Source organism: Octopus sinensis, linkage group LG4 (genome assembly GCF_006345805.1).
Source record: "Octopus sinensis linkage group LG4, ASM634580v1, whole genome shotgun sequence".
In the NCBI taxonomy this organism is placed as follows: domain Eukaryota; kingdom Metazoa; phylum Mollusca; class Cephalopoda; order Octopoda; family Octopodidae; genus Octopus; species Octopus sinensis.
This window is the reverse complement of record NC_043000.1, coordinates 67,942,307-67,965,642: the sequence shown is the minus strand read 5'-3', so window position 1 is coordinate 67,965,642 and position 23,336 is coordinate 67,942,307. Positions and strand designations below refer to the sequence as shown.

Here is a 23,336-nt window from a genome sequence, read left to right as displayed (position 1 = left end):
GTCATGATAAATTCGTATGTAGTCTTTCAGAGATATATTACAAAATAATTTTAAAGATAGCTACAACACACAAGCATGGAAGTTTCTAGTGATAAAGCTTTGATTGTGTACAGGAACCAATTGGAATTTAAACAGTATACTGAATTAAAACCTAGAAAAAGACAAATTAAAGCCCGAGTCTGATCCAATCCAGATCATGGCTACATTCATACTAGAGAAAAGTTCTGAAGTAAAGATGATATAGCATTGTACTGGATTTATTGGAACTTCCATTTCATATAGGATGACATGTTCACAGTGACAGCCCTTTCACCTTTACAGACTTATTCCTGAAACTTGGGGATGGAGTGAAGGGAACAATAATATGTGGAACAATGGAATTTAACAGAAAAACAAATACTAAGTAAGAGAATATTATTCTATATTTTTGAGATGAGGAATTATGTACATTATTTACAATGGAGGGAAAGGTGCCTTCATCCTGTTTGTTATCACGTTTCAGATGATGTACTCTCCAGCCTTCATCATGTGTTCTGCTGCAATTTCAAACCCAACCCTTTGACTAATGGGGTACACTGTTCTCATTCCAAAGGTAAGTTGCTGATGTTATTTTTCTGTCAATATTATTTTTGAAATCACTAGTCAAATAAAGGGTTTGGTTCAAATTCCAGCAGAACCCTGATGAAGGCTAGAGAGTACATCAGCTGAAACATGGTAACAACAAACAAGATGAGGACACCTATCCATCCATTGTAAATAATGTAAGAGAATATCAACAAAACAAAATAAAATAAACAAGGTGACTATAAACAGTACCAATAACACCAGTGCTGTTACCATATTCAGAAAGATAAGAGGAATTCAATGCTCTTGTCAACAAATACAAACTCATTTTCCCCAGAAGCATACGTAAATATGGTAAATTTTGCTGATCAATTAAAGTCAAGTTTGCAACTAAGTAGAAAATGTATGGAATGGTGGATTTTTGTTTTTTATTCACTTGTATGTACTGTTAATGCATTATAGATTGATGTATGAGTAATGATTATTTAACATCAACAATGAGCAACAGGCATCAAAAATAGAGTCAACCAGAGTCCCCAATGTAACTGGCATGCCAGAGTCTCAGAGAAAAAAAGTAGAGCAGAAATAACATTCCCCATGATGTAAACAGCCATTTGTATAGGAGGGAAAAAAATATTCAGAGTTAAGCAACATATGCCAATGACTGGTCGCAGTACTTGCCAGATAAACTTATGTATTGATTGATTTAATCCACACCACATGGCTAATTTTTTGATATTTATGTTAAGTATAATTTCCACCCCTCCCCCAAGTTAAAATTTTGATTCCATTGTTTTATATAGCTGGTTTCATTATTTTAAAGTTGTTTGCTACATTTTCTACGCAGTCTTGTAATTATATATATATATATATATGGAAAGAAATTAATAATCTCGAGCAAACATGATTATTTTTACAGAAGTAATAAAGTTGAAGCAGTGAGAATTTATCCGAGAGGTATTTATTAGCAAATGTCTTTAAATTTTCTCCAGGCACAAGGTAGACAGCTTGTTATGTCATTCAGGCGTAAGGGATATCAAAGGGAAATAAGTCATAGTGCTTAAAGAATCAATCACCTATCTGTTGAAATCCCTAGGAAACACATCTGTGAAAAATAGCTCTTTATTTTCTCAAATTGTTTTTATTAGGCATTGGCTTCAGATAACATCATTGTATTACATTACCCTTTAAATCAAATTCATTTCATGAAATAAAAAAATTGGGGGGGATGGGGGGAAACTGTAAATAATGTGAATAAATAACTCAGCATATGGTATAAGGGAAGGAAAATAAATCATGAAAAAAAAAATAGTGGTAATGCTTACACACATGCAACAATAAATATTGCAATGGTGCTATTAATCTTACTGTATATATCAACAATAGATACATGGTAGGTTGTCATGCCTGAGTCCAACCCCCTTTTACTCAATAAAAAGGGAGAAGAAAATTCAAAGAAAAAAAAAATCAACAACTTCAGCTGTCTTAAAAAAGTCCAATATTTAATATCTTTACAGTCAGATAACTTGGTCTAACTGCTGTTACTACATGGTCTTCATATCTGCAAATAAATAAATAAATAAACTTAATATTAATAATTTCCTTTAAAAATTAAGTATTATACACTCAATTTACAGTTTAGTTAATTCATTTATTGAATGGAACCTATTTGTAGGTTAATATCATTAAACTAATTGTTATTAGTTACTCTGAAGATTGAAAGGTCAACAGATTTGCCAGAGCAAACTTTTGTCATGGAAGAAGCAAGACATCTTATTTTATATAGTTTTTTATGTTACACTATTTGAAGATTGCAAGAGGAATGGATAACAGCTTTGACAAGAATATCAGGGATGCTCGTGATCAAAAAAGTGGTGCAGCACCATCTTATACTAGGACAAACCTGTACTTCAGTTACAGATATCAACTGTTCAAATACACTTACATTTTCCTATTGTAGGCCCCAATACAAACTATCATTCTCCTCAAGGACATCTTTTATAAGGTGAATTTCACAACTGGATACCCTTCAATTTTTGTAATAATAGACACAACAAAGTAGCTCATTTGTACGAACAGCTATTCAAATCATTTCTGCTCTCAGTCAAGATTCTGTTGCCTTTCTGTATCTATGAGAACTTAAGAGTCCCCAAGAACATGAAAAGCAATGCAGTGTTTCTTAGTAAAATTACTTAAGCCAGAAGATGAATGATAATAAAATCAAATTCCTTGTTTTTTTTTCTTAATAACAGATGTTAATGATGATCCACATAGCAAGGGTAGGTTTTGCTTATTCACTAAAATGATTCAAGTATTGGTTTCCAGTTTGTTCACTGTCTAGCTTTTTGTTTTTTAAAAGTAATTTTGATAACTGATCCCAAGTGATGGCAAGAACAGTCCAAAGGGGCTTGTAGTTAACTGCCTTGTAACTCAAGTAACCAATCATCTTCAGGGATAACAATGGGGTTGTAAAATATGTTTCTATATGTGAAGTGTTGGTATAGTCTGGAAGTAATACACTTGTAAAGAGTACAGATCCTCTTCAACATCAGTTGCACTTACATGAATTTGCATGATCCTAATCCTCCATGCTGTTTTCCATGGTACATGAAAGTTTTTCTTAATGACAGCCAAGTATGTCTCTACAGGGTGACACTGCAGCTTTAATATCACTGAGGCATCTAAAGTAGGGTGTCAGTAACCACCTCCCTATTTCTCCCATAGAGTTAACTTGTCTTTCTCTAATGTTATCTGTATAGGGAGTTTATTGTGTAATCTTTCTTTAGTAGATTGTTCTTTCCAGGACATATTCAATATGGCACAAAGCAAACACATATAAGTACTATCCAGCATAATCTCAAGTCTGTTGATTAGTGTTCAGGCGAAAGAGCTACAAACGAAACTTGAGTGACTTGAATGTTTTCTATATTTGTCCAGTTCAGCAAGTCTTTCTGAATTCATTTGATTTCTAAGAACTTTCTCAATGTGTGTGTGTGTGTTACAATTGTGTATCATTATGTTAGAGATCTTATCTGCAGTAGTTGTTACTTTAATACTCTGGCAATTCTGCACTAATTTTTGGGAAAGGGAAATTATTGCCTTTAGTTTATTTGTACACAGATTAACTGCTCCAGTTTTCCAGACCTTAGAATGTATACTGATCAAACCATGAACCTCCCAATTTTTGATTTTAGTTAGAGCTGCTGGAAGTACATTTCCTATGACTTTACCTCAGCTTGTCAGTGATGATCGTAGTTTTTCCAACAAAACTCTTAAAGTAGACTAATATTAACATTGACCTTCAGAGTCTCGATGCTCTAACTGATTTTCAAAGTGTACAGATTTACTCATCTCCAAAAATTTTGAATTAAATATTTGTTAACGTAGTGAACATCAGTAATAAAATTATTTAGAAATAGCAAGTTAGCAGAAATCACAGCATATCTAGCTAAAAGCATTGCAGTATTTAGTCATTCCCCACAAAATTTCAAATCATACTACATATACTTCAATGAGCACTCATAAAACTTCAAGATTCTAAATTGTCAATATTACAAGATTGAAAAAAATATATATAATCTTACTTCTTCTATTTCCTCATCATCTCCATCAAAATCATCGAAAGTGATGTTGTCATCTTCACCTTCTTCCCAAACATTCTCATTAATTTTAACTACAAAATAAAAAGAAATATGCATAAATTTTTTTAAACAAAACTATTTTTATGTAATTAAAGATGTATACAGATATTAATATAAATTTAGAAATAGGTGTCTTTGGCTGAGTAAACAAAAGAAATATATATGATACTGAACTAGATTACATGTAAATTTTAGAGATAATTTTTACAACTTTACAAGCAAAACCACATTTATTCATCAGCATGTTGGATGTTTTAGTTAAGCTAGGCATGGTTGTGTAGATGAGAGGATTGCTTCCCAACTGTGCAGTTTTAGATTCAGTCCCACAGTACAGAATCTCAGGCAAGTGTTTTTTTCACTACAGCTCCAAGCTGGTGAAAGCCTTGTAAATGGATATGCAAAGTACACTTGGGATATAATATATATTGTTACCGTCATTCATAGACATGCACCAATCAAATTGGTTGCTTGTGTCAAGATTGTTTGAATCTCCTTGCCAGTATCTCAGAAATTACTGAAGCTAGGAATTAAAATGTTTTAGCAGTGATTAATACACAAAACAATAATGTGTTCCCTTCAAAATGTTGCCTTTTTGTTGTGGAGTGAACTGACACCTCCTCTCATGAATGTCAGTGGACTAGACGAGTCTATAAATAGATGAGCCAGTAGACAGTTGAGATCAAACTGTGAGGGCATTAGTCTCATTGATTCTGCATTGGAGTATCGGATTGTTACTGTGAGAACAGTTATAAGATAACCAACTCTTGTTACATTGCTTATTGTTATACGGTTATATTTGGTACTGTGATATATTATCTATCACACACCATACATCACCACTGACGATATAACACTTTTTAAGAAAGCTATTTAGATATTAAGTGCATGTCCCAGCAGTATCAATTTGGTATACAAAATTAGTTACACAAGAAATTAAATGCACACAGGTATATAGAAACTTTTTCATATAATCTTATATATAACAGTTAAAACTACCAAAGACATATAAATACTGACAACCACATAAGCGCAGCTGTTTGGTAAGCTTGCTTCCCAATCACATGGTATCAGGTTCAGTCCAACTACATGACACCTTGGGGCAAGTCTTCTCATATAGCCTCAGGCTGATCAAAGCCCTGTGAGTGGATCTGAGAGACAGAAACTGCAAGAAGCCTGTCATATGTATATATGTGTGTGTGTGTGTATGTATGTATATATATATATATATATATATATATATTTACATACGTCTTTGTGTCTGAGTTTGTCCCACCACCACTGCCATTTGACAATTGGTGTTGATGTCTTTACATCTCCATAACTTAGTGGTTTGGCAAAGAGGCTGATAGAACAAGTACCAGGTTTCAAAAAAAAAAAAAAAAGAAAGAAAGAAAAGTACTGGGTCAGTTCACTCAACCGAAATGCTTCAAGGTGGTGACTCAGCATGGTCACAGTCTAATGACTGAAACTTGTATGTATATATATATATATAAATCTTTTATGTTGGGATATAGCTTTCAGAAGTCAATGATATTGACCTCAGTACTCTGGTGTTCATTTTTCTACCTTCTAAGGGACAAAACCAAGTCAATCTTGCCTTGTTTAATACTGCAATCATTTCTTCTGATTACATAAAATGCAGTCATATCTACCAGAACTCTACTTGTTTTATAAACAATGTAGAATGTAAATTATCTTTGATACAAATTTTTAATTACAAAATTCTTTGTATCCATACTCCCACTTGTACTTGGGCCATCTGCTTTAGTTTCTGTTAACATTTCAACAACACATTAACACTAGTGATAATTCAAAAACACACACACATTTATATATGATGTTGATAATGATATATATGTTAAAGATATTACCTGAATCAGGTAACTCTCCATAAGCTCTTAAATTTCTAGCTTCATCTGGTGTGTATTTAAGAATAACATCTGCTTTTGCATCTTGATATTCCCGTAAACCCAATAATATAATATCTCCAGCATTTATCCACACCTACAAAAGGTTAAATAAAAAGAAATACAGTAATTTTAAAGAAAATTTCTTGTAAATATTCAATAAACCTTGATGTAAAATTTTTATTTAGAAAGAAGAATGAGTTAAAGATTAAAAAAAAAAAACATTTTTGGACATTTAGATGCAATGTCGAAAGGACTCTACCATTAATCAACATTGGACCAAGTCAAAATCAGCAAGCAGCACCTACATTCCCTTAATTGATTACAATAATAGAGAACCTGACTGGTAATAATTTTATCAAGACTGAAAAGACAAAAAGCAAAGCCAAGACCAATGGGATTTGAACTGAGATGTTGAGAGCTGTATCAAATACAGCAAAGCATTTTGTCCAATGATGTAATTATTCCGCTGACCCTAGTCAATTTTTATTTCATAGACTGGGATACTGTTGTAGCAAAATTGAAAACTGAGAGAAAAATTCCAATACAGCAGACATCAGAAAGTTTGTTAAAGACTGAAAAATACCAATACTTGGCTTCTCTGGAGTGGAGTGACACATCAGCAAAATATATGAAACTTTATATTATTTTCTTGTGTAGCCACTTTCCATTTGTTTTTCAAGCTTTTCAGCACCATGTAACAAAACTGACTCTGTGGAGACAAACAACCTAATTTTCAATTTGCATGCCATCTTAGAACTCCAGAACGTTATATGGAGAGCTCATTTAATCAATGACCAGCTTTATCAAGATCTACCCAAAGTGACAGAAGATTCAGCAAAGAATGAGAACTGCTGGTCATGTGTCAGGCATCAAAAAGAATCTGTCTCAACTGAGACCAGTTGACACGCAGATTCTAGGGTGCAGTCAGTTGAAGGAAAAATCATTAGGAGAAGAAAACGCCTAACCCACGTGGATAACTTGCTTCATGGCAGTGCAATGGCAAATGATGACAAATTAAGAACATGCATGGGGGACCATGATGGATAGTATGCTCAACTGAAATCACTGAAGCATCCAAATGGACAACCAAACTAACTCACATACTTAATTACATCTGATATGTAATGCTCAAAGCATTTAATATTTTTACAATTTCATGCAGACTAAATAAACCTGAAATCACTGGCTAGTTGAACAACATTACAAGAACAAAAAGTTACTAGCGTATTTACAATTTCTATTTGTGAAACTAAATTTTAATCCTGTTGAATATAAATAAAAAGAACAAAAATAAAGTTTTTGAAACTTACTTTTTTTCTCAATTTTCCTCTGATGTGACACAAACGCCGGTTTCCATCAAAGCAAATGGCTTCTAATCGACCATTTCCAAGCATTTTGGCAACTTGTGCATATTCTAAAAAAATTTTTTTTAAATCCAATTGCTTTACTTAAAACCACATATATGCAGGAAAAACATGGATACATAACAGCTAAAATAATAATTGGAACTTAGGTACTTTATAATTAACTTGGATCAATTTCTCAAGCATGATAACTGGATATCAATGAAAAGACTGCTACACTCAGATTTGTGGTTGATTTGGGGAAAAACAAGTTTAACACAGCAATGAGAGAAATTTTTTAAACTGACTACAATTAAGAACATTTTTTTAACGTTTTATAGCTCTTCAATCAAATTCCTTCCTCTTCATAAACAATCATATCACTGAAATCTCAAACCAACAAGATAATGCATGATTAATTCAAAACAATGTGACTAAATAAACATTGCACTCAACATAATCTGAATGCTAAAAGGTTAATTTTTACTTAATCAACTAATCTATTTCTGGTCAAGAAACAAATACTTTAGTCTCAATAAAGAAAAGAGGAATTTATTTCTAATTTACATCTTTTTATTTCTGAAGCCAAAGTACCACATCTAAAGGTTATTTTCAAATTCTCACTCACTCACTCTCTCTCTCCCCGTGAGAGAGAGAGAGGGGGGGGGTAATTTAAAATGAATGGTGCAAAAAACAAAACATACCTGTAAGTGTTGTAATGAATACATTGCAAAGATACGAGTGCAACATGAAAGGTTAACTCTTCAAGTTTCTAATGACAGTCACAAGCGAGATTATCAGTGTTGCCAAAGAAACTTGGAGAGTTAACCTTACATGTTACATCTGTAGTTTTGCAATATATTCATTACAAAACTCACAAGTTTTCTTTTTGTACAATTTTATTTGAATTACCCAGTGTGTGTATCTATCTATCTATCTATCTATATATATATATATATATATGTATACATACATATGCATACATACATACACAGGCATAACTCAGCTTAAGTCATTTTGATTTAAGTCTTAATTATATGTTGGTTTTCAAAAATAATACATGGAAAAATAAAAATCAAGTTAAGTCATTTTACTTGACTTTACATCTGTCCGCCACAAATATCGGACTCGTAAAATCACTAGAAAACCGTTAAAAACACAAAATCATGTTACTGTACAATAAGTAAGAATAAAAGCATATACAATCATATTAAAATACATACAATAAATGTTAAGACACACACCATAAAGTAGTGTGGCTTAGTGAACGAAATCATGAAATCAGCTGTGTTGTCATTTCTCAGCCTTTCAGAGCTCATATTGCACTGTAATTCCATATCTACTGTTAGGTGTCGTTGTCACTCGTGATTCCCACAATTGTTTTGAATTCAAATTTGTTTACATCTGTTTATCAGCTACTACCTCATTCTCATTCACTTGAGACTATTTTTTGCCCCCTGGCTCCTAAGAAAATCTGTAGTGAAACTGCTAAGTGTCATGCTATAACACTGGAAGATAAATTGGCTATGATAAAATACCATGAAAAAGGTGAAAAAGTGGTGGCAATTACACAATTTTTTGGGATGAGTCAGACAACTATATTGACAATTGTACATAATAAGGACAAGATTTTAGCACATATCAGATCTGAAGCCCCATTGATGAAGAATACTGTCATCAATAAGAGGCAAAATCTTTGAAGAAATGGAAAGTCTTCTTTCTCTTTTGATTGTTAGGTTGAATCTTTGAGGACCTGAAGGAAAAATATCCAGGTGAGAAAAGATGTAGAGTTCAAGGCAAGTCAAAGATGGTTCATGAGATTTAAGGAGCAAAGAAGTTACCACTCCGTTAAAAAGCAAGGTGAAAGTGCATCAGCTGACGAACAAGCAGCAGCAGAATTTCCTAATGCATTAAAGAAAATCATCAAAGAAAACAGGTTTCTTCCCAAATAGATTTTTAACATAGACAAAACTGGATTGGAAAAAATTGCCAGACAATTCATTCATTTCCAAGGAGAAAACTATTCCAGGCTACAAGGTCTCAAAAGAACATGTTACCATTATGCTGAGAGGTAATTGTGCTGGAGATTTTAAGTTAAAGCCATTGATTGTGTATCATGCACACAACCCTCGTGCCCTGAAGAACATAACCACGGCATCTCGCCCTGTTTTACGGATGGCTAATTCAAAAGCAAGGGTTACTGTTTTTGTTTTCGACAATCATTTTATCCCAACAGCAGAGAAGTACTGTAAGGAGAAGGGGATTCCTTTTATTGCCTTACTTATCTTAGATAATGCTCCTAGCCACCTGCAGAACATCAAAGATTTTGACCCCAACATTACTGTTGTATACCTCCCGCCGAACATGACGTCTTTTCTGCAACCAATGGATCAGGGAATAATTGCTATCTTCAAGTGTTGAAGCGTACACTGTGGCAAGTAATAGCTGCAACTGATCTTGATGATACAATATCTAAAAGGCTAAACAGAACATAGCAGCAGCATAGAATGATGTACAGAGCACAGCTATGAATGGTGTATGGAAGAAGCTATGCCTGCAATTCATGAATGATTTTAAGAGGTTTGATAATGTTGCCATCAACAAAACGTTAGTGACTACAAGCAAAGAACTGGAAATGGATTTGGGGGAGGAAGATTTCAGATTTATTTGAAAAAGGCAAGCAGCTCCTGACTAATGAGGATTTGAAAGAGCTTCACGAGCAGCAAAATAAAGAAGAGGAAGTCAAAACTGAGCCACGTCACTTTACCATTAAATATCAAAAAAGGTCTTTCTATGTTCAAGGATATGGATCCAAATGCTCAATGCTTTTTCCAAGATTATAGGGGCTTGTCCGGAAACTTTTGCTCCTTTGTATTTGTAAATTTAGATTACTTTCATTTTTTTTTTTACTGTACTGTATTAAAAATAAAAATTATTTGTTTGTAAGCTTAAAATAGGTTTTTATTAACCATGTATTATTGAATATGCGTTTATAAATAAGGTACAGAAATGGGAATGGTTTATTATCAGTTTAGTCTAAAGTCAAGTAGATTCAGCCTAGACTAGCCTAGAGACAAGTTAATTCAACTTAAGTTGTGTCTCCTGGAACCAATTAACAATGTAGGGTGAGGTATGCTTCTGTGTGTATGTGTATGTATATGTGTGTGTGTGTATATATATATATATATATATATATATATATATATATATATATATACACACACACACACACACACACACACTATGTAGCTGTTATAATTCACAGCCATATAACTCTCTGTATGCCATATTTAAAATAAACTTTTCAACTCATATACATATTTCTCACTTATCCTCATATGCAGCTAGTCAAATATCAAAGCACACAAAGTATTTCACATGTAAGCAAGTATACATTTCTGTGTACATAATATCTAAGATTCCAGTATTACTGTCCTCTGCTAAAATTCACCAAATCTTCACATACCACATAAAATGTTTAATTACATCTTGAAAATAATTTGTGGTTCATCATCATCATCGTTTAGCGTCCGTTTTCCATGCTAGCATGGGTTGGACGGTTCTACTGGGGTCTGTGAAGCCAGAAGGCTTCATCAGGCCCAGTCAAATCTGGCAGTGTTTCTACGGCTGGATGCCCTTCCTAACGCCAACCACTCCGTGAGTGTAGTGGGTGCTTTTTACGTGCCACCCGCACTGGTGCCAGACAGAGCTGGCAAACGGCCACGAACGGATGGTGCTTTTAATGTGCCACCGGCACGAGGGCCAGGCGAGGCTGGCAACGGACACGAAACGGGGCGGTGCTGGCAACGGTCGCGAAACGGAAAGTTCTCTTACATGCCACCGGCACTGGTAACACATCTGCAATTTCCATTGATCGATTTCGATTCTGATCCTCACTTGCCTCATCACGTCTTCACAAGTAGAGTTTTGTGTCCCAAGAAGGGAAGGTATGCATACGTAGGCTGGCTCCATCCCATGTAGAAGGCCACGGGTTATGGACTCACTTGTCTTGCCGGGTCTTCTCGCGCACGGCACACTTCCAGAGGTCTCGGTCTCTAGTCATTTCCTCAGTGAGACCTAAAGTTCGAAGGTCGTGCTTCACCACCTCGTCCCAGGTTTTCCTGGGTCTACCTCTTCCACAGGTTCCCTCAACCGCTAGGGCGTGGCACTTTTTCACACAACTATCTTCATCCATTCTCGCCACATGACCATACCAGCGCAAACGTCTCTCTTGCACACCACAACTGATGCTTCTTAGGTCCAGCTTTTCTCTCAAGGTACTTACACTCTGCCGAGTGTGAGTACCGGCATTACACATCCATCGGAGCATACTGGCTTCATTTCTAGCGAGCTTATGCATATCCTCAGCAGTCACGGCCCATGTTTCACTGCCATGTAGCATGGCTGTTCGTACACACGCATCATACAGTCTGCCTTTCACTCTGTGCGAGAGGCTTTTGTCACCAGCAGAGGTAAGAGCTCTCTGAACTTTGCCCAAGCTATTCTTACTCTAGCAGTTACACTTTCAGCACACCCGCCCCCGCTGCTGACTTGGTCACAAGCCCAAAATTAATTTGTAGGAATGATAAATATACTTTAAGTATAATAATTCCAGTGTTAAATATGCTTTCACACAGAAAATATTTGTTAATCATGCAGAATAGATAAGTAGTATTACCTTTGTGTAAACCAATTTTTGTTTATAGAACAATTTATTTTGACAACTGTGAAATATAACTTAAAATTTCATTGGTACCAGCCAGTTGGTAGGCAATGATCATGTTGGAAAATACTAATTATCCAATGAAGTCTAGAAACAGTTGGCCACCTTATCTTGAAGCAGATTTATTTATTTTCTATATTACTCTACTTCAAGACATGTCTTGAATGGATAAAATATCAATTACTTACTGGTAGGGACAAACACACAAATATTCATTCAGTTAAATCTTCGCCTTCCCATTATCACTTGCCAATAGGATATCATTTCAAAATGTTGCATTTCAAACCACACCTAGTCCCACCAGCATGGATTGGTTTAACATTATTTTAATTTTTTACATCAATGGCCAAAGATAAACACTGGTTATACACCCAGAATCCCAAGCAAGATGGTTCTTACAATCTATAATGGTGTAGGAAAGAAAGGGATTAAAATGGTAGTAATATTAAAAATATGTTTACTATTGAAATACATTTGTGAAAAAAACAAACTAAATTATTTGAATAGTGAAACATTTTCACAGCTATCTTTAGCATTATTTTCTTTTTCCTAATAAAAAGAGTATTTAAGAAGTAATGGAGCTCTGAAATACATAGATAAATTACATACCTTGACCATCTTCTTTGAAAACAAGTTCTCTTTTCACATCCTCACTTTCGTTTTTACCTCGCCTTCTGTTTTTACCTCCCTTACCTAAAAAAATAAGCCGTAAAGGAAAATTGTTATAATTGTTAACATTACACTTAAATCATACAGTCTTCATTTGCATCTACTACAAAGCCCTACTTTTTAAAAAAATCTTGTTCACTTCACCTAAATAAATTCTGTTATCACTGGTGAGTGTTTTCCAGTCATTTTAAAAACGTTTTGCAAACTGTTCCTATAAATAATAACCAGTTATAACTTTAAAAAATAAGTCACTGATTATAGGAAGACTTAGTAAATGAACATTCTGATACAATACTAAAATCTGTATCATTGCATTTGAAATAAGTCCTATTTCAGGAGTACTGACTGACAAAATCAGCAAGTATCGAAGTAATTCTGTTGTACATATTGATGTTTCTATGGAGTAAAATTAGAATTCTGTAGTGCAAGTCTGCAGCAAGCATTTTTTTAAACCAGTCAAATGATGCCATTCTGATCAGAAATTAAAATGATTAAAAAACTTCAGGAAGGAATCTACCAGTATGTTAAATCTATGTTTATACCAAAGAGGTTTAAAAGAAAAAGATTTAGAGTTAATAAGAGAAAAGGTATGTACAAATAGCAATTAATGAAAGCAGGAAAAAAATATTTCAACATGTATAATACTTTGTATACAGACCTAGCTGAGAGACTTAGATATACTCAGGTCAATGACAGGCTTCTATGTGGTCATGAGACTTCCTAGAAACAACTGTAAAATCTCTTGCAAAACCCTACCATCTTCAAAAAAAATAAATAAAAAATAACACTGCACGCTGCCTTGGATAGATGTCAGCAAAACAGATTCTGGGAAACCTGTCATACAACCATTAATAAAGGCCACTGCATTACATCCCACCACTTCCAACAGCACACAACCACTATTACTCAGGACTACCAACTGAACAATGCATCTGTTGATCACAGCTAATCAACAAGTGTCTTGATAAATGCAGATATGGGACATAATTTACAAATATACTTTTACCTTCTTGTATCAGTCATTAGACTGTGGCCATGCTGAGGCACTAGCTTGGAAAATTTTTAGTCAAATCAACCAATCCCAGTATTTATTTTTTAAAGCTTGATACTTATTCTATCAGACTCATTTGGCAAACTGCTAAGTTAAGGGGATGTAAACACATCAGCAGTGGCTGTCTAGCAGTAGGCATGGCTGCGTGGTAGGAAGCTGGTTTCCCAACCACATAGTTTGAAATTCAGTTTCAATGTATAGTACCTTGAGCAAGTGCCTTCTACTAAAACCTTGGGTTGACAAAATGTAAATAAACATGAAAAAGGTTAAAATTTCAGAAATATTTTAATTTACTCAAATAGTGAATGAAAATCAATTTGAAATAATTCCCAGTTATTTTTGCAAAAAATCTTATAAATAAAATCCCTTATCTCTATTAAAACTTATGATTTATTCCATGTTGGCAGAAGTCAGATTGATTTGTAGTGCAGTTTCATTCAGTTTCTATAGCATCTATTGTGAAGCACTGGCCATGATTCTCATAAATATCTTTATCAATATACAATTTTTACCTATCAATCATGATGACTTCACTATACAAGCCCATATTACTCTTCAACACTCATCTATATCACCTTGTCATTAATACTTAGCGTGCCCTGCCTTTCATGTAAATTAACATATAGCAATCAAATCATATGAAATTCGTTTTTCTCTTGCTCTACAGATCTGTATTTGATGTTAATATCTTACTCCTATAGTACCATATTCCTACATTCTTTTGCATATAGAGTTAATTTCTTCCATGCAGTTCTTACTCCAGGCATTACACTTTCATTCAGAGAAAACAAGCTATCTATATCCAACAAACCATCTACACAGATTATGAATCTCATTTACCTATTGCCCAACATTTATTACAACAGAAGTTCTGGTTCTTTAACATCAGAAATCCTACTACATTATAGAGTGCTCAATGTTAACATAGCATATAAAGCAGTTATGGGCACCCTGCAGTCCACAGGACCTTCTGATGGCAAGCCTAATGAAAAGTTAATGAAGTAGTGAAGCTCACCTGATGATGAGCCACATCTCATGATGCCTGCTTTTGGAAAAAGTTACCCATGTCTGGTAGAGAGTTATCACATCCTACCTTCTCCCTTGCTACATATCAAGCAAAATTTTGTCCTATCACTAATTAATTTTTTGCATATTGACCTTAAGGCTATTTAACTATCAATCATTCTTCCAAGCCTGGAACATTTTCAACAACTCTTTAACTAATATGAATTAGGTTACCAGCATATTGAAATTTTGAAGATAGGATAGGATAGGATATGTTTGTAATATTTGCAACTCTGATGGACCTACTTCATCTAAAAGTCATCTTTGATTCTCTCTAGTCTTTGTATTATCACCTCCAGAATTATGGTAAAAGGATAAAGGATTGAGCTCTAACACTAAAATTATTCTCTCAAATTCACTGCTTATCTTCTAGTAACTATTGTAAGAGTAATTATTCATCTACAACTTTCTGACTGTGGGCTAACATATTTAATGCATTACGCCAAAAAGAATTCTAAATCATGTAAAATTACACCCATGAGATTGGAAATGAAGGATACTGCTTGCATGATAGTGATATTCACTCACAATTATCACACAATATCAAAGCCAGGAGACAATAACACATACATATAAGACTGGCTTCTTTCAGTTTCCATCTACCAAATCCCCTTACAAGGCTTTGGTCAGCCTGGAGTTTTAGTGGAAGACATCTTCAAGGTGTCACTCAGTGAGACTGAACCTGGAACTATATGGTTGGGAAGCAATCTTCTTACCCTATCACCACATCTGCAACTATGTAAATAATTATTGTATTTGATCAAGTCTGCCAATTATTTTAATCTTCAAAGAAATAAACAAAATAAGAAAATAACTAATTTTTAATAATCTCTTATTATAAAAGGCAGATTTTATCTGCCTCCCTTTGTCTCTTATAGAAATCTACAATATAGGATTTCTTCAATTATAATTTACCTAGCATTTTTAAGAGTAGAATACATCGGGTCGTGCCAGGTACAGATTTTCAAATTTCACCCCCAATTAAGCAAAATTTCGAGAAAACTCACATTGTGGTGTGTAAGTGAAGTGCTTTTCTTAGTGTGTGCTACAGCACACACACACAAACGGAGCGAACTGCTTCACTCATGCTATCACCCTAATTTCTCCTACTTTCACTTTGCAAGTGTACCTTACAACACTACTCAAAAAAAAAAAAAACAGCAAACAGAAACAAATAAATACATAACGATTTACTCCTCACACAATTTCTTCAATTACAGTTTACCTATGATTTTTACAAGTACTTCCATTCGGTCATGCCATACAAAATTTCTTTCAATTTCACCCCCAATTAAGACAAAATTCGAGAAAACTCAATATTTTAACTTTTCACTCTTTCACTTTGAAGCCTTTACTCTGCCTATTACTCCCACTTCCTCTTTAGACACATAGACACGCTAATATATACAACAGTGTCAATTGTTGACAGACATTGTAAGCTAACGTGTGTGTCTGTGTGAGTGTGTGTGTGAGGGTGCGTGTGCGTGTGTGTGTGTGTGTGTGTGTGTGACAGGAATGAGCCATTCAGAATGGTCATCCTTTTTGCTACAAGATCACCTATGGTCTTATTTGCTACACCACTGGTTTTCAGTTCATATTAATCAAATTAATATTCACAACAAGGACTATTCATTATAATACATCAGTTCCACACATTTACCCTGGTTCCATTTCGGACAACTGCACAAACATTTGCCATTTCACACATGTATGTAAACAAATTCCTTTCTTAAAAATTTCAATTCATACAAAGTTTTTTAGGACAAATATAAGATCTAAAGTATATCCAAGTAGCAGAAAGATCACCCAAAAGTGTATATAGATATATAAATGTATTTATATATTCATCTATGCAAACATGTATGTATAACGTGTGTGTATATATTTCCATACAGGTAACCATTCACTCCATACAAAGTTTTTTAGGACGAAAATAAGATCTAAAGTTATCTCTAAGAAGCAGAAAGATCGCCCAAAAGTGTATATAGATATTTAAATGTATTTATATATTCATCTATACACACATGTAAATGTATTTATATATTCATCTATGTACACATGTACGTATAACGTGTGTGTATATATTTCCATAGAGGTAACCATTCACTCCATACAAAGTTTTTTAGGACGAAAATAAGATCTAAAGTTATCTCTAAGAAGCAGAAAGATCGCCCAAAAGTGTATATAGATATTTAAATGTATTTATATATTCATCTATACACACATGTATGTATAATGTGTGTGTATATATTTCCATAGAGGTAACCATTCACTCCATACAAAGTTTTTTACGACGAAAATCTTTATATATAAAAGAAAGGTTGTGTGTCTGTCTACTCCGATTTAGATTCCTTACTCCCACATTTCGCGATGCAGTTTAACCAAAACCGGGTATCTTATAGTCGTGATTCATATCGAGCCCTTCTGGGTATTAGCGCACGTCTACGATGAGGCTACGATTTTACAAATAATTTACCATCATTTTTTTCCATTTTAATGCATATTTTTTTTAATAAAGGGAAGTAACTCTCAAACTTCACACCAATATGCGTGCTCATATGCGACGTAATATCACATCAGCAGCATTTCCTCACACCCTCCTTGCACTTGACGAAGGCAAAATACCAGGGGATGAAAATGGTAATATTGCCATCGATTCCATTTGTACCATTGTTAAGACGCCTTCTGATCTCAGAGATGCAGTGTTCCCAGATCTACAAGCTAATTATCAGAATATGGATTGGATTGGCCAAAAGGCTATACTGGCCCCAAGGAATAAAACTGTTCACCATATTAATGATGAAATGCTAAAACTCATTCCTGGGGAAGTCTATGTATATCAGTCTATCGATACAACTCCTCACCCAGAGGACGTCATCAACTATCCAATAGAGGTACTCAATTCCTTTGAGCACCCCGGACTACCACCACACATTCTCAAACTTAAAGTTGGTGCCCCTATAATGCTCATCAGAAATTTGATTCCCCCAAAACAATGCAATGGCACACGTTTGATCGTTAAGTCCTTATCTCCCACCGTAAACTTATATCAATATTTGCCTGAATAATCATCATAATTCAGTGCAATCATTAACAGTACTTTCAAGCAATTCAGCCCCGAGCAACGCCGGGCAATTCTGCTAGTTTGAAATAGTAGAGATTGCCAGTTTTGTTGTCACACATTAAAAGATAAAACCTTTTCATTCAGTAGTGAAACTATCTACATATATGATATAGCTGGTTGGTAGAACTTTTTACTGTTAAGAAACTCCATACCACTACACTTGTATATAAACACTCTACCTCAGCATGTCCAGAGCCACTTCAGGTTATTTGCTGACGACACAAAGATCTTCGCAAGGAATGACAATGTGACCATGGCAACACTGCAAGACGACCTGGATCGCCTCCATGAGTGGTCAAACTGGCAAATGTGGTTCCATCCTGAGAAGTGTTCAGTCTTGAGAGTGGGGAACCCAAAGACAGACAAGAAATACTACATAAGAGGCCAGGATGCACAAGGAGAATGGACTGTGGTGGAGCTAGCAGGAAGTGAAGTAGAGGGGGATCTTGGCATCTTGATCGACAAAGGGCTGACCTTCAGGAACCATATAAACCAAGCAACTGCAAAAGCAAATTGAATCCTTGGAGTTATCTGCCAATCATTTGACTTCATTACCCTTGTTGTCTTCGTCCAGCTGTACAAGTCTCTAGTTCGCCTGATTCTTGAATATAGACACATAGTTTGGCAACCCCGGCATAAGGCAATGTGTTGCAAGTTGGAGGATGTTCAGCGGTGTGCCACCAAACTCACTGCATCATTGAAAGAAAAGCCATACCCAGAGCGCTTGGCTGCACTAAACCTGCCTAGTCTCAAACAGGGATATGATCAACATGTATAAGTATACGCACGACCTGTACCTGACCAACTGCCCCCAATTCAACTACTTCCAAGGCAGAAATACAAGGACACAGCCTGAAATTAGAAAGATCACACTGCAGGTTCAACAGTTTGCCAAATAGTATGGTTGCAGCTCCATCAGTCAATGCCTTCAAGAACAAGCTTGACGCACACTGGAGGGAGCTTCCAGCAAAATTTGACCGTGTCTGCTACTATTAGCTGTAACTGTCAAAGTGTTGTACTATACACGACAAATTAATTGTACGAGTGGAAAAGGACCTGTGAACAAGCTCCTAGGAGCTTCAACACGGAAAGTATCCAGTATGATGAACAATTCTGCCATTTAGGGTCCTATCCATCACTAATATTTCGTGTGAAAAATACTGATTCCTATCTTCTATTAGAGCACCTTACTAGTTCAGGCTTCCCTTACAGATCCTACTAAATGTTTTTTATCCACTTGCCACTCTTCACTTTTAAAACAGTCGGCAGTCATCAGACCTTATGTTAAATACAGTCCATCCATACAGCTTTCAAATAAAAAAGAATCTTTTATTTTATTTTAAAACTATGTTGCTCAAAAATTGTACAGACAAAAATTTCTTTTTGAAGACAGAACGGACTATACATTGCAACACATAGCAGGAAAATATTCAACATTTTATTTGAGGGTATAGCTATATAAGCTGGTTGTCACTGATGCCAGCTTCCGGCATATGACCAGAAATTTCAAGAGTGCTACAGTTAATATTTAATTGATCCTAGAACTTAACTGTTATCAACCCGGGAAAGAATGAAAGGTTTAAGTTTACCCAATGAAATGCGGACATAAAACTAAGAAACGGAAATTAAATACCGTTTTGTTCATTTGTCGGGGGGGGGGGGTGAAATCTACATCAGTTTTTCATTTAGTCGATCCCAAGGGAACAAAAGGAAAAGTTGGTCCTGAGGGAATTTGTACCCAGAACTAACAAACATTTTTTAAATAAATGACGAATATTGCAGTAACTTTTAGAAGAAATTATCTTTTGCAAAAGCTTTGTTTTTAAAAGATGAACTGACAATTTTTAACAAACATTTTCTAAAATTCTTATGCGTCTTACGACTGACGTTAGAAATCTTAAATTAACTCCCTTTATTAAGAAGTTAGGAGGAGGAGTTACAAATTACTATACTCATATAGCGCGGAAAATTGATATGCAATTTCTAACAGTAAATAAACACGAAAAATCTTTTTAGATATACAACACAAATTTTAAGGAAAAGACGTTTCAAAAAAGGAATCATCTAAAGAAGGTTACTCAAATTTTAGAGGAAGTTAAATAATCACAAAAGGTATTGTGTGTCAAAATCTACCACTGGGGTGTTTTGCATTTGAATGGTGAGTGTGACATTAAATAAAAAAAACGAAACGCAGATAAAGCAACAGTATTTGATCCTTGAATTTCTTATACTAGCAGCAACATAATGAATGTGACGAATCTTCATCACTTTCTCACTACTCAACCTTGTTCAATGGGGTAGGTGTTTTTCAAGCAGGAAAAACTAACCTTCGATTTGCACAAGGATGAAAAAAATTTTCAGTGATCCTTTTGGCTCTAGGGCAATGGTTTTCAACCGGGGTCCATATAAGATTTTGTTAAAGCTTTTGAGCAAAAAATTGGTTACTTTTCTACAATACAAAGTATTTCAACAATTTTTTTTTTATGTAATTCCCAGTAATATTGAATTACAAATATATAAGATTTTTAATATGGGAGGAGGGACAGTAGAATAATAGGAATTAAATAGGTCCCTAGGCAAAAAAAAAGGTTCAGGACCACAGCTCCAGGAGAAATTTTCACTAGGTGACACTAGTTACGTTTGGTACAAAACGTGACATAAAGACTCAATATCCTCTGACTTGCAGCTTTCATTGGACTGGTTCGGAAAATTTGCAGTTATAATATACAATTTTTTATACATTTCCAGAGCAGAATAACCTTCTTCTCTCCAAAGTATTCTGGAAGAATGTACTGACTCAGCTTTCCTTATTATTTATTCTAGACAGCTAAATTGATACAAAAGTAGCTCGTCAAACTATAAAAAATAATTTTATGTTGAGAATCAGAGATAAGAAAAAGCATATTTTAACGATAAAATCTGCATACATCTGATCTGGTTTAAGTAGAGCACATTTGTCAATAGCAGACCTCCAGTGCACAAAATGAATATTGATAGGGACATTTTTGGACTCCTTTTATCAGTTTTTCTTTAGACTCAAGTCAGCCCTGATAGAGAAGAATTTCGACCACCTGTTTCCTTCAGATATTCTAGCAAATACTGTCTGAAGTCAATATCCAACCTTCCAACCAAACATTGGATGTGCAATTACATCTTCCAATGTGCACTCCTTTCTGTAGACAGCACTGTGGCTGAAGTAAGATTTGGCTGTTATTTCGGTAAATTGTAAAAGTTTACAAGAAAAAAAGCACACAATTCGCGGCAAAAATGTAGAAGAAAATCTTTTGGACAATAACAGTTCAATCTATTATTACGTAGGCGCATAGGTACGGACTCTTTACTTCAAAAAGGTACCAAATATTTTATAAGCAATCAACTTATAATTATCGATTTGTTTTGCTATTCTTTTTTATCATTGACTTTATAGGGTCCTTCGTCGTCAGTGGATAAAATATCACCCGCGAGGGAGGCATGGGAGAGGATCGGTACTACTTAAAAAAAGTGGACCCTTTATGGGCATTTTAGAATAGTCGTTAAGAACGTGAATTGAACCTTAGAGGGCGCTTCTACGTTTATTACTTTACCGCACATCAAAAATGAATTCAAAAAATGTACTCGCATGAATATCTCTATTTTTTTCCAATCTTAACTTACTTTTCCCAAGGATATTTCTTTTCGGTGGTATCGCCAACGTCTGCCATCTCCACAATATGGCTTGGATTTACTCATTTCACCTCATGTGTTATATTCCATGGGAAAATCCTGTTTACTTCAACATTTCTACCGTAAGATAACTGTCCATAGTTTCTACTTGAATTTTCCGTAAATTATAATTTGAAATGTCAGTCTGTGTCGGATAATAACGAAGAAGCGTCTCTAAGTGAGTTTAATCAAAAATAGCAAGTGTTCATAAACATGACACTGATTCATCCGACATCACATGGATTATGAATATGATTTACCAAATTAGATGAAGTAAACAGTTCAAAAACTTCTTCAGAAGCTAAAATTTTATTGTCTATAACTTAGAATTATTTCAAAATATAAAATCCAGTTACGAGATCAACTAATTTAAGTAAGGATTTTATGAAGTTTGATCATCGGCGGAATTGATATCCTGAAATAAATTTTAGTCATTAGATTTTATTGGTCCATATAATGTACTCAGTTAATTATAATCGAGTGCAATAATTGAACTAAAAATGACAGGGTGCTGAAATAAATACCACAAATCATTTTGGTAACTATAGTAGTTTCCAATACCCTCTAGTTGACTGTATAAAGAAAACGTGAATTACTGACACTTTAGCCTAACTCTCAGGAATATATTGCAAATTTAAATTTCATACGTCGTAATTAATAGACAACGAATAATTGTAGTAATAAAAATTATAAACTTCTAGCAACAGTTGAACACAAAATAATTTACACAAACAGAAAATGTTCGTTGATATCAAATGAAAATATAAGTTGTGAAGATTAAAGAGAGCATTTTTCCAAATGTCGATTTAAATCCTGAAGCAAAGCACATGTTATCTGAAATAAGTTTTAAAAATAAAGTGCAATATGGCTTCTGGATGCTGTTGTTTTACATTTAGAAATACGCTAATGAAAATTAGTTATAAACAAGCTGATATTTTTTCTTCTATTTGCAAAATGAATAATGTACGTGACGGAGCAAAGAGTTATTTATATATTAATTATTCTAAAGAAATATTTGTTGCATAAGATGAGAAATTGATATGGCGAAGTAAGGCGACCCTAGAAGCAACCAGGAAATACTAAAGGAGAGTAAAAGTACTAATCCATATTGCTAATTAAATTGATTTTTTTAAAAAATAAAATGTACAAATTATATAAAATAGATTTGATGTCTTACCTTTATTCTTTGGCATATTAAAGCTTCGTAATTTAACTCAATAAAATAGATAAGGTGTCAAATAGATGGAATGATGGGAAATATCTGTAGAGGAAGTGACCTTCTAATTTTTCAAGTTCCGGTTCTTACTTGTAGGCTTTCAGTAACTGTATTTTTTAATCATTTATTTTTATATATACACTTACAAATTAAAATTAAACCATATCCAGTAATTTCCTGAAGAGGAAGATCAAGTTATATTTAAAAAAGATTTTGTATTTTGTTCCATAAGCAAAATATCGTAATTAACAGTTTATGTGTACATTGACTGACGCTTTTGTGTTTTCCAGGTCAAAAAGTTATTTTGACTGCAAAAAGTGGAAGTGGT

General features: G+C 34.3%; 1 protein-coding gene across 1 annotated transcript; it reads right to left on the bottom strand.

Annotated features, from left to right (window-relative positions):
* Positions 1-1,503: 1,503 nt before the first annotated feature.
* LOC115210388 (eukaryotic translation initiation factor 1A) lies at positions 1,504-23,119 on the bottom strand. Its single transcript, XM_029778965.2, has 6 exons — positions 22,970-23,119; positions 12,791-12,874; positions 7,426-7,529; positions 6,077-6,209; positions 4,149-4,237; positions 1,504-2,125 (listed from the first exon to the last, which is right to left on the bottom strand). The coding sequence occupies exons 1-6, from the start codon at positions 22,983-22,985 to the stop codon at positions 2,120-2,122; spliced, it is 432 nt and encodes a 143-aa protein (XP_029634825.1). The 5' UTR covers positions 22,986-23,119; the 3' UTR covers positions 1,504-2,119.
* Between the last annotated feature and the right edge of the window lie 217 nt (positions 23,120-23,336).